General features: G+C 42.2%; 1 protein-coding gene across 6 annotated transcripts in view; it reads right to left on the reverse strand.

Annotated features, from left to right (window-relative positions):
- The window catches only part of shroom3 (shroom family member 3), a 66,247-nt gene that overhangs the window by 8,060 nt on the left and 45,606 nt on the right, over nucleotides 1-12,581 (reverse strand). For 4 of the 6 annotated variants that reach the window (XM_058058489.1, XM_058058505.1, XM_058058523.1 and 1 more), the window contains 14 exons: nucleotides 12,350-12,578; nucleotides 12,138-12,184; nucleotides 11,592-12,042; nucleotides 10,155-10,593; nucleotides 9,934-10,064; nucleotides 9,578-9,721; nucleotides 9,043-9,494; nucleotides 7,799-8,005; nucleotides 7,471-7,648; nucleotides 5,595-5,877; nucleotides 3,422-3,486; nucleotides 2,921-2,997; nucleotides 848-1,514; nucleotides 572-746 (listed from right to left, as the gene is read on the reverse strand). In XM_058058489.1, coding sequence (XP_057914472.1) covers nucleotides 572-746; nucleotides 848-1,514; nucleotides 2,921-2,997; nucleotides 3,422-3,486; nucleotides 5,595-5,877; nucleotides 7,471-7,648; nucleotides 7,799-8,005; nucleotides 9,043-9,494; nucleotides 9,578-9,721; nucleotides 9,934-10,064; nucleotides 10,155-10,593; nucleotides 11,592-12,042; nucleotides 12,138-12,184; nucleotides 12,350-12,578 — 3,545 coding nt within the window. Of the gene's footprint in view, nucleotides 1-477; nucleotides 747-847; nucleotides 1,515-2,920; nucleotides 2,998-3,421; nucleotides 3,487-5,594; nucleotides 5,878-7,470; nucleotides 7,649-7,798; nucleotides 8,006-9,042; nucleotides 9,495-9,577; nucleotides 9,722-9,933; nucleotides 10,065-10,154; nucleotides 10,594-11,591; nucleotides 12,043-12,137; nucleotides 12,185-12,349; nucleotides 12,579-12,581 lie in introns of all 6 variants that reach the window. The other 2 variants (XR_009120369.1, XM_058058498.1) reach the window with 2 other exon arrangements.

Raw genomic sequence — 12,581 nt, forward strand, 5'->3', positions numbered from 1 at the left:
TATCATATTCCATATCCGTATGGAAGTGATATGTTTTTGCCTTTTTACTTGGTCCAGCTCCTTCACTCATTTTAGTGACCATAAACTTTAGCGAGGGCTTAAAATCTCGCAATTCGCCGACTAGCTTAGCACTTAGCATCGTTGTTTACGCATGAGCGGTGACCTAAAGGTCAAAATTCAGTTGTCATCTGACTGGTTGTCCTGTATGTCAATCAAGTAACGGGGATGGATGATAGGCTGACATCGTAAGTTCTGCTGCACTTAGAGACGTTGTTTGATTTGATTGGTTGCCCGAAGGGCAACATTCAGTTGTCATCTGAATGGCTGCCCTGTATATCAATCAAGTGACGGCATTGATGCTGGGATGATATTTTTTTAATATCACGCCGCGATCGACCAGCGATCGACCAGTACCACCTCCGCGATCGACCGGTAGATCGCGATCGACTTAATGAGCACCCCTGATCAAGAGCAAAGGTAGACAATAACAACAAACAGGAGCTGATAGGCGAAGGCATGCCCGTATGCCAAACATGTAGAATAAATGACATGAGAATCAAAACACGCCCACCAGCTTCTTCCACAGCGTTTCCACTCGAAGCTCCTCTGCCGTCTTTTCCCTCTTGAGCAGCGGCTCGTACTCAAGGTTGAGGTCCTCTTCAAAATTGTCCACATCCAGGCTGGAAAAACTAGACGACGTGGTGGATGTGAGGGTGGACGACTGCGCTTTGAGAGATGGAGGAAGGCTGGTGGAGAATGGGGAGAAGGTAGGAAGATCCATATGAGTTGATCACATTTTATCTGCTCGGCCAACCAGTTGTCAAAGAAATGTGATTGTTCGACTAACCTTGCGGCATTCTGCAGGGAGACGTTCTTATTCATCTCAAGGATGGGAGGAGCAGGAGGAGGGAAGTCCTCCATGATGTCAGTCTCTTTGACGGGAGGAGGCAATGATGGAGGAGGGGGATTTTGGAGAAAGACCTCATCTAGGTCCTCGTGGCAGGTCCGTGATGTTGGTTGCAGGTCAGTAGAACCGTCAAGAGCTGGCGTTTTCCGTGGGGACAAGTGCTGGTGGATGGACTGATGATGAGAGGACGGTGTGGACTCAAACTGGAAATGCATGTGCGGTGACGACGTCACTGCTGAGACTTCCTTTTCGTTACAACGTTCTCCTCTCTGGTCTAAACTAAATGTTCTCTCTCTTGCAGCGTCCTTCATCGCGTCTTGGCTCAAACTGTGCCTTGTGGGTTTGTCCATCACTAAGGTTTCAAGATGGCCGTCCAGGCTGAGTGCTGCACCTTTCCTGTCTCCGTCGCTCTCTGGTATGGCATCCTGGTTGGCTTGACTCAGACCCTCGCTAGTAGGCCACTCAAGCGCACCGCTGTCCCGGGACGTGAGGGGGCACGGTAGGCCAACTGAGGCTGCAAGAGAAGAGGTGCTATAGGCTCGCTGACGTTCCATGTTCCTTTGCCGTTTCTCTCTCAGAGGGACAGGAGTGTGGGAGAAGGTTACTTCTAGGAAATAAACAAAGATGGAGTTAAAGTGCTGGGGTAAAACAACCAAGAATACATAATATGGGACTTAACCAAAACCCAAGTTAACTATTGCTTGCACATTTTCACTTTCACTTTTACTTTCACCAGGCATAATGACAATGGTCTCTGGAAATTGCAACAAGCCAGACTTTATGATTACATGAAGAAATATCAGCGGCAGCCACTGGCTAGTTGGTTGATAAATGCTTACCTGGTGCACAGGTACTTTAGTTCCATTTTGGAGTTATGTCATAAAATAGAAACAATAGAAACAGCGAGACTGAAGTGTACAAAAGAAAATTCATTTTAAAAAACCTTTCAAGATTTTAAGTGATTTGCTTTTTGTTTTTTTTTTACATTTTAAGGCCTTGATTTCACATAATTGGATTTTATACTTTTGGAAATTCTGGTCAGAATATATTATTATTATTATTATATTACAGTTATTATAATTATGATTAATAATAATAAAATACTTTTTATATACATTTAATATTTAATATATTGAATATATGTAATATATTAATATATTATTATAATATATATAATTTTGTATATAATAATAATAATTATTATTATTATTAATAATAATGTACAGCATATATGTACAACTGTTAAAAAAAGCCCACAATTTTTACATCTTTATGCTTCATTAAAAAAACCTTTCAAGATTTTAAGTGATTGGTTTTTTGTTTTTTTTTTACATTTTAAGGCCTTGATTTCACATAATTGGATTTTAGACTTTTTGAAATTCTGGTCATAAAAGTATATTATCATTATCATTATCATTATCATTATCATTATCATTATCATTATTATTATATTATTATATTGTTATAATTGTATTACAGTTATTATAATAATGAATAATAATAAAATATTTATATATATATTTAATATATAATATATTAACATTATATTATTTTTATATAATAATAATAATAATAATAATAATAATAATAATAATAATAATAATAATAATAATAATAATAATAATAATAATAATAATAATAATAATAATTATTATTATTATTAATAATAATAATAATGTACAGCATACATGTACAACTGTTAAAAAAGCCCACAATTTGTACATCTTTATGCTTCATTGATAATGTTGTTTTTAGTCAAGTGATGAGACTTCGCACTTTGTTCGCCGGTCCTTAAACACACCATAGTTGCTGTGGGATGTAAAAGTTCAACTTACTATGCAACTTCTACACCATGACTCGGTAGTGGTGACTACCTATACATTTTATCCTTCAAATATCACTTTTATTGCCAATACTGATCCAAAATCAGAGAGGAGCATCAACGGCAAGATAGCTGAAGGGTTTTGAGAGGGAGGAGTGAGCCACGTGTATAGTAAAACTTATATTGCTCACCTGAAAAGGATCCGGCAGGACCATTCTGTGATGAGGGGGGAGATGACAACTTCTCTAGCAGTTTGTCATCTGCAAGCCTAAGAGATACAGATATGTCAGATTAATATGCAGTAAATAATTACATAATGTATGTTTTAATGTGTTTTGAGTGTAATCATACACCGATCTCTCGTCAGGCAACGACACCCGCCATCTTTGTCTAGTTCCGTTAATACACTAATACTTGATATTGCTCTTTTTTTGTTATCCTTAGTCCATCTCTAGCTGGTTTCATTCTCATAATCCTCACATCCTGGGGTTACTTTTACAAGGCAACTGTACTTGCTTTACAACGCCACCAGAGGTCTCCAAAGTGCAGCCTGATGTTTTTTTTTTTTTAACTAGCCCTTGGAAAATGTTCCCTTGGTCACTATTGCTTCAAACCTCCATTGGACTCCTTCTCACTGGTGCAGCATGGCACTTAGAAGAAAGTAAGTGTGATGGTCATGTGGAAGTATTTACCTGTCCACTGTCCCAGGTTCAGCAATGGAGGCATCAAACATCTTCTCTTCATTTGGTGATATGTCCTGAAATGCAGACATCCATCTTAATTTCTTCAAACATACAATATACTCCTATGCTAATGAAGGAAAATGAATGAATGAATGATTTATACGTATAGGAGACCGGAGTTCAATTCCACCCTCGGCCATCTCTGTGTGGAGTTTGCATGTTCTCCCCGTGCATGCGTGGGTTTTCTCCGGGTACTCCGGTTTCCTCCCACATTCCAAAAACATGCTAGGTTAATTGGCCACTCCAAATTGTCCATAGGTATGAATGTGAGTGTGAATGGTTGTTTGTCTATATGTGCTCTGTGATTGGCTGGCGACCAGTCCAGGGTGTACCCCGCCTCTCGCTCGAAGACAGCTGGGATAGGCTCCAGCACCCCTGTACGTTTTTGTCTTTATTAGTTTAATTAGATTATAAGTGTATACCCTCAAATACCGACTGCAAATCTAAATGTGTAAGAATACTATGCTAATATATGTAAATTGCAAAAACACACTTTTGCTTGAAAGTCTCTGTGTCTGTGTGAAATGTAACAAAGCTTATGTGATACGGGTCACGCTGATAAGTCAAACAGATAACGGTCAAGTTCATCTTTTATTGCTGTCCATCAAGGACCCCGAGGATGGCCCATGCATACGTGTGTGTGTGCATGTTGTATCTTTCCTATCAGCCACATCAGACATCGCCCAGTCACCATCTCCAGCTCTCTGGCACCACACAGGAAACACTGTTTGTTTCCATGCATGTTTCCTGAACAAAATGTCCCCAAAGCTAAACTTTGATCAGATTTAATGACCAAACCAGCAATGCCATGATTATCTCCAAGATGTAGTGTTTGTTCCACATACACTGTTGACTGCGCACCACAATATACACAGCATTTGGAGAGTGGAGGAGGCTTATGGCAAAGTTTTCTACCCCATATAGACAGATACACATGCCAAACATATAGCGTATTGTGTGTAAATATGGGGTAATAACTATAAAAGCAATCTTCACTCACTAAATGTACTGCAAAAAAGGTCAGTCAGGATAATTCATAATGCCGCCTGCAGACAACATACTAACTCCTTATTTCTAAAATCACAAATGCTTCAACTTTCTCTAGCCACTTTTGTATGAATTAATTCAAGAAATAACAAGTAAAAACAGTTGAAGTGTCGTATTTGATACCTTATTAAGAGTTCAAGCCAAACACTTTAGAGGACATTTAACACTTTAGGACATTTCACTCGCTAAATGTACTGCAAAAAAGGTCAGTAAGGATAATTCATAATGCCGCCTACAGAGAACATACTAACTCCTTATTTCTAAAATCACAAATACTTCAACTTGCTGGTATAGTTCATCTTCAAACAGCTAAAATAATGCATAAGGCTAAAAATAACCAATTAGCTAAAAATGTCATCCAATACTTCTCTACAAGAGAGGAGAAATATGATCTCAGGGAAGAAGTACATTTGAAACACTTCTATGCTAGGACTACGTTATGCTAGCCATAGCATTTCAGTATGTGGAATCAAACTATGGAATGGATTGAGTAAGGACCTCAAACAATGCACAACGATGAGCCAATTCAAGAAACAATACAAGCAGTTGATGTTTGCTAAATACAAGGATGAAGAGTCTTGAACCAGTCATGATGTGCTATATATATATATATATATCACTATATTGACACTTACTATGGTACACATTATGTCATTGGATGGTCATATCACCTTGTACTTCGGTACGAGGTACATTATTAAAAAAAAAAACCTTAAAAACCTTAAACTGTATTATGGAAAGCAGGAAGTGAACAAATGTAACAGTTACTGATTGTAAAAGTACCAGATGGAGGGGTAGGATTTAATAAGCTTTGCTTCTTCCTACTCCTTTTGGATATGTGGAACTGTGAACTGATTATGTGATGCATTCAATTGTAATGTGATGCATGTTCAAATGAAATTAAACCATTAAAATCTGCACACATTTACAAGGAGTCCAGAAAACATCATGAATGTTTTTTTTCATTGCCTATGCGTCTTTTCACACACTAAAAATAACCTGTTGTTAAATACGGTTCAGAAACACGACATGTGGCATATTTCTTATGACCCAAAGTAAAAATCTGCAGCGTTACCTGCTTGATTATCTCCACAGTGGGCGATGAGCGAGAGCGGGAGTGGTGAGGATGCCTTTCTTCTGATCGCTCCAAAAGATCCTCAACAGAGGCAGATTTGCCAGAACCCAACCTGGACTGAGCCTTTTGCAAAGCCCTGCTTAGGTGCCTGGGCCCCCCCCACGTCTGCTGAGGCTCTGCTTTCTGTTGTGGTGATGCTCTGCTTGGAAATGGACTGTGTCTATTGGCGTCTGGCCCAGGGAAGTGACTGATGGGGGTGTGGTGCTCATGTGGAGAGTCACCGCTAAGGGAACATCAGGGATAGGGGTCATGAAACAATAGCATTACAGTGGAACCCGTTTATGTTGACACCCCTCAAACTGGCTCACACTGACATAAGCGGTTGTCGACATATGTAACCAGAACCAAAACGAGCCACGGTTTGCACATTTTCTTGTGGATTTTGCCAGCAACATAAAGGACAATGGCCGATATAGGATTTTTTTTTACCTAATGTAAACTGCACAGGAAGTTAAATAGCTAGTCAACAAGCGCTGTGGTCGCTGGGTCTGAGGCAAACACTGCTCTTTAGAGTTTTGGTAGAGAATTGCAAGTCACCAGCTAAACCCTTAGCCCTAATCTCATGAGACGTTTACATATTTCAATATATTTCAAATAAGTAACACAATCACTACAATGACAATAAAGCTTTTAAATTGTTCTTCCATTGGTTAAAAGGAAAAAAAATGGTGCATTTTGTTAGTTTCTGTGGTGGAATATATGTTCATACAGTCATGATTTTACTTTGAAACTTATTTTGCACAAACCAGGAAGACACTGTGTGTTGAAACCTATTTTGCACTGAACAGGAAGTCTTGTGTGTATGTTTTAATTTGTTTTGTCACAGTTGTCGTTTCACACAGACACATTTTTCATGGAAATATGTTAGGGTCTCAAATTTTATGTTGATGTCGATTTAAATGGGAACTTGGAATATAGTCGTCCTTCACCACATCACACTTCGCATTTTGCAGATTTTTCAAAATATATTAATAAAATCGTCACTCTTTTGTGGTTAAATACAGCTTATTAATGGCAAAATATGTGTGGATGTTTAAATTTGACGTATTCCTGGCTTAAATGAAGCGTTTCCCAGCATAAAAATAGGAGGTATTCATAAAACTCACTGGGTCACTACACAACACTAAAAATCCCAGAAAAAAACAACAACAAAACAAAACAAAACGATGGAATTCTCCCAGTGCTAACGTGCGAGTCTATATGTCTATTTTCTGTCTTTGCTTCCATATTATGTCTCCTATATTGGGTTATAGGTGTGTAAATGTGGCTACAAGAGCCTTATGTAATGTATTTATATGTATGGTCATAAACAAGCTTTCTATAGTATATTTACAAAAATACGTCATTTATAGTCTGCAACGACCGAGTGGTTGGCGCGCAGGTCACACAGCTTCAGAGACCACACAGAGACCCGAGTTCGATTCCACCCTTGGGCATCTCTGTGTGGCGTTTGCATGTTCTCCCTGTGCATGCGTGGGTTTTCTCCGGGTACTCCGGTTTCCTCCCACATTCCAAAAACATGCTAGGTTAATTGGCGACTCCAAATTGTCCATAGGAATGAATGTGAGTGTGAATGGTTGTTTGTCTATATGTGCCCTGTGATTGGCTGGCGACCAGTCCAGGGAGTACCCCGCCGCTCACCCCCGCGATCCTTGTGAGGATAAGCGGTAGAAAATGAATGAATGAATAGTCTGCAACCAATGAACCTGCTGGTTTAAGGGAATATTAATGGGACACTGTGGACCAGGACTTGATGAGGTGGTCAACATAGACGGGGTGTAGACTTAATGAAATGAAATAATTCCACTCTTCCTACCTCGGTAGAGAGTATGATGGAGGCCTCGGGGTGGTCACCCTGCCTGGATGGTAGAAGTTAGCTTGAAGGTTTCTTGTGTCAGCTGCAGGGGAAGATGACATGTGAAGCCTATCACTTGAGGTGGGGCCAGAGTCCTGGAGAGAGAGCAGGCTGGACGTGGACGAGAGGCTGAGGGTGTCTGAGTGGAGTTTCCAGAAGGGCAGGTAGAGAGAAGATAAAAGGCGTCATTGAGTACATTATCTCTCACAAGTTCAGAAAGGAACCCACCAAGAAATCGTTTTTCTCCCGTTTATAATTCACAAAGTTACAGCCTTGATGATGCACCCACCTGAAAGGTAGGCGTTCTCCAACTGTAGATAAGCGCTGAGAGGCCTTGGCCCACTCCTCTGTCTTGCCTCCTCTTTCTTTGCACTTTTCTTCCTCTGCACGTACTGAGCCAAAGCGTCTTGCTGAAGCTGGCGTAAGTCAGGCCTTGACATGGCGGTGTTTGAAAACCCGAGCTCAAACATCTTACGTCTGTCTGCCACACTCGCCTCTGTCAGATAAGGAAATTCAGGGTCAGTTGGCTGGGTTAGCTGAAAAGCATCCACATCCTGGCATCACTCCACAATCCACATTTATACAGCTGTAGGAAACAATAATCAACCCCCTTTTTTGGTTTCTAAAGGACAAAACCGTCAGCTGATAGCAGATTAAAAAAAGAATCGTAACCTTTTTTGTGTTGAATTAGTTCAACTGTTTGTTTGCAAATGCAGTATTCCCGCATTTATCACGGGGGGTTCCCAAAACAGCCTGCAATAAATTAAATCCGCAAAGTAGAAGCATTTTTTTTTGTTATTTAACAATCTACTAATTTGGACACAAGAAATTATTAAGTGACTCACGTGTACTCACCTCTCCGATCGTGTCTCGTTCTACTGTAGCGTTTTTGTATCCTTGTTAAAACAATATTGCTCCTCTTTTAGTATTTTACCCCTCCTTTTAGTCCTCCGTGAAGCGAAGACTCATTTACAGTATTGCATAAGGACACCCTAGCGGTTGCTAGCAAACAAGAACTTATTTAACAAGACTTATTGACAATGGTCTACAGCCAATCAGAACGTAGGACAAAATGGGCAGGTTCTCCCTTAGCCAATCAGGACTGTGGTGGCTCTAGATTTAGCCGGCTGATGAGCTGTATATACGTCTTCAACATGAGTATACAACACCCTCTACTGGTAGCCGTAGTAAATACAATAACAGATAGAATGGATAGATAGATAGATAGATAGATAGATAGATAGATAGATAGATAGATAGATAGATAGATAGATAGATAGATAGATAGATAGATAGATAGATAGATAGATAGATAGATAGATAGATAGATAGATAGACTCCCTTTATTGTCATTGCACAAAGCGCCGATAGATCGCTCTAATACACCACAAGGCCGCAAAAGGCAATGAGAGTTCATACGCTGTACATCATGATGCCAATGTCAGCTTAATGGTCAATGTGGATGGGTTGTCGACATAAATGGGACCAAAAAGGTCCGGCAGGTTCCACTCTTTTCCACACTTTTTTTCTTACCTCCTCCGGGCTTAAAGAGGGACGATGTCTCCGAATCCGAAATCCCAACCTCGTTTATGTTGTCCGGTTCAGAGTAGGAACGTTTCTTCTGGTCTGCAGTCATACGTTTACGTCCGCAGATTCTCAACAGAGCAGGAGGACCAACTGGTGCAACGCTGGGTAAGGCCGGGGGACTTGGCCCTCGAGTTTCTGGTCCGACGACGTGACGCTCCTTTGGAGTGTGAGGGGATGTAATTGGTGGTGAGATAACAACGCCGTCTGGCTTGGGCATGGTTTTAGGGCCTTTCTTCCCAGAGGGATGGTGTTTTAAGGAAGCAGGATGATAGCTGCTGGGTGAGGAGGAAATGGGAGGAGGGCCTGCATGTGAAGTACGAGCGGGGGAGAAATTGTGTCTCAAGGAGGTGGAACGGACGACCTTAGACTGCATGTCTTTCATTGAGTCCCTGTGAGATCTGTTTGAAGACAAAGATCCCATATTAGGAAGGTTGACGACATTTACTGAAAACCATTTTGCATTTTGACTATGACCTCTGACCTGCGGAAGGACGTGTCCTGATGAGAGCCCAGCATGTTCTGGATATCTTGTGTCCAAGAAGTCTTGCTGTCACCTCCCCTTGATCCGTCCGACTGAAGGCTGCTCATGCTCCTCTCCAGGGCTGAATTGGGATCAGATATGGTCCTGAACAATACAAGAACAATACAGCACTGAGTGACCACCAGGTCCAAAGCCAAAGGTTTTGTATGCCCCACCTGCAAAAATATTCCATTCATAAATAAAAAATCCTACTTGGAGGAAATTCACTTATCATGGTCGGGGCTTGAGCCAATTAGCCGATATTAGCCATATTTGATGTTTTATTAAAAAAACCTACATCAGCGTCATACACCAACCTGTCTTTCTTGCAGTTGATGCTGCCTCCTCTGTAACTCATAGTTCTATGGGCTTTGGTGCTTCTTTCTAGCATGCTTCTGAGGTCCTCTGCTCCACGGGGGGCACTGTGGGCTTTGTCAGAGATTTGATTCTAAAATTGTTCAAAAACATAAAGTAGCAAAGCGTGATCAGTGTCAATTTGTCAACATCGGAGGCAAAGATCTTTTTTTTTCTAACTGACCCGATGAAAGGACTTGTGGTGACTATGACTGATGCTTTGACTGCGTTGTTTTCCTGCACGTTCACGATGCTCAAAGCGGCTGACCCTCTCCAGCACAGAGAGACTCCGTGTGGGTCCCTGGATGCCCTCCCCCAAGGCACTGTTGTCATTGCTACCGACAGAAACAACACTGCTAGGGCCGGTGTGTTGTTGGACCTCAGCGAGAGCGTTCTCCAGACGGGTCAGCGGGTGTTCTTTGTCTTTGTCCTGCTCTTTCTGGTCCCGGTGGTGGTGATGAACAACTGGCGAGTCGCTGTAGTGACGGGGAGAGACCTGAGAGGAGGAGGGGTGCTGATGTTGAGGGTGAACTGGTGAATGGGAAGGTGGAACCTGTCCTTGGGCCACTCTGGACGAAACCACTGGATCTGGGTGAACGTCGGATTGGTCTACTGATCTGTGACTGAGGAGAGAACGGAAGAGGAGACTTTATGAACACGTATAACATCATTCCTGTGCAATCTCTTCAGTTTACGTTTATTTCTATTGCGTCAATTAAAGACACATGAGAAAAACAAAGGAAATATATAATGTGTGTAACTTTATTGTTGTGTATTACAAGATGTCATTGGGCAAATCACAAAATGATTGGTTGTTTCACGGGCACGATACCAGAGCATCGCGCTCTGAGTGGACAGCTACGGGGGCTGATATTGGACATGGTTAAACTCTATATTTTATCAGTATCACTGCCCTGGGCTTTGACACAGTATCATTTCGGCCTTTTCCCGTATCATTCATGGGCGGTTTCTAGGATACAGGGCCAATTAATACTGTAGTATGTGATAAAGTATTTTATCATGCTGCTCTATGCTGCTCTATGCTCTATGCTTTGCAAAGCCCTGCTTAGGTGCCTGGGCCCCCCCCACGTCTGCTGAGGCTCTGCTTTCTGTTGTGGTGATGCTCTGCTTGGAAATGGACTGTGTCTATTGGCGTCTGGCCCAGGGAAGTGACTGATGGGGGTGTGGTGCTCATGTGGAGAGTCACCGCTAAGGGAACATGGTGATACTTAGAGGTTATCACATGGTTTGTCTGGTATCAGGCCAGGTATCATGCCCCCAAGTGTCAGTATCAGTATCAGTATCTAGCACGCGTGCTAGAATCAGCCCTCGACCTTCGGTATCACCCATAATTATCACATACTATAGTATTAATTACGACCTTTGGTCTCGGGCTGATACTGACACTTGGGGGCATGATACCTGGCCTGATAACAGACAAACCATGTGATAACCTCTAAGTATCGGCAATACTGGTCCTGTGTTTACATGGTATCAATATAAAGTCCATTTACTGGCACACTGCAGTGTAACAGCCAATTATGCCAATTAGCCAATATGCAGCGTTTTGCACTGCAAGAATTCAAAAGTCATTTTGTGAAAAAAGTATACAAATCCTTACCTGTCTGACTTGTGGATTCTTTTGATCTGCATTGATGAAGAAGGAGAGTGGGGGTACAATGACAAAGTGTTAAATTGGTCTCCGTTTTCACTGGATGGTTGTATTCCATCCCTCCATCGCTCTGTAGGTTCTTCTTCCTGTCCTCTGACATTTTGTAGATCTTCCTTCCGGTTGCTGTCCTTGGCCAGAGCGGTGTAAAGTCCAGAAGTGGGTGACACGGGACTTATAGTGGGTATCTGTGCATACTGTGGCTCTGGTTGGGGTACAGTGTATACTCCTGTGGGGAGAATGAGGCGTCCCGACTGGGGAGCAGGGCTGACAGGACCTGTGGAAGATGCTGAAGGTGAACCTTGCGGAGGAAAACCCTGTCTGGGCTTTGTGGTGGGGCTGCTTTCTGGGCTCTTCTCTATGACCGTGTGAAGCTGGACCTCAGTCATGTACAAGCCTTTAGCTGAAATTTTAGAAAATATTGGTGTAGTTGATTTGAGTCTTGCTTTGGGTGTTAAAATGAATCATGATAAAATGTAGATGACGTCACCATCTTACCTGCCACGAGGCCACTGGAGTGATGCCAGGAACTTTTCTGCAGAGACCTAATTGGAGCACCAACTGGTTAAATTCATTGTGAATATGCAAAATGTGTGAGTGGAATGGTGGGTTTGTCATTGGGGGCACTGGGGTGGTGAAATACATTCATCACAAACCAATATCCTTATGTACCCGTGTGCTCTCTATAGTCCGAAAATGATGGTAGTCACCTGTTAGCTGAGCGGGAATGCTCCACACTGGACCAAGAGTTGGGTCTCTCGTGGTTCTTGATTGCTGCATAGCTGTCGCTGCGCCTTGGTGGAGCGGGAACCCCTCTCAGGTTCTCATATGAGCTATGACTGGTCCCAGGTGCCCATATTGGACCCACACTGTGCCTGTTTGCAGCCGGTGCACCACTGATCCTGCCACTGCCGCTGCCACGGTAGCAGACCGCACCTCCTG

Source organism: Doryrhamphus excisus, chromosome 2 (assembly GCF_030265055.1).
Source record: "Doryrhamphus excisus isolate RoL2022-K1 chromosome 2, RoL_Dexc_1.0, whole genome shotgun sequence".
In the NCBI taxonomy this organism is placed as follows: Eukaryota; Metazoa; Chordata; class Actinopteri; order Syngnathiformes; family Syngnathidae; genus Doryrhamphus; species Doryrhamphus excisus.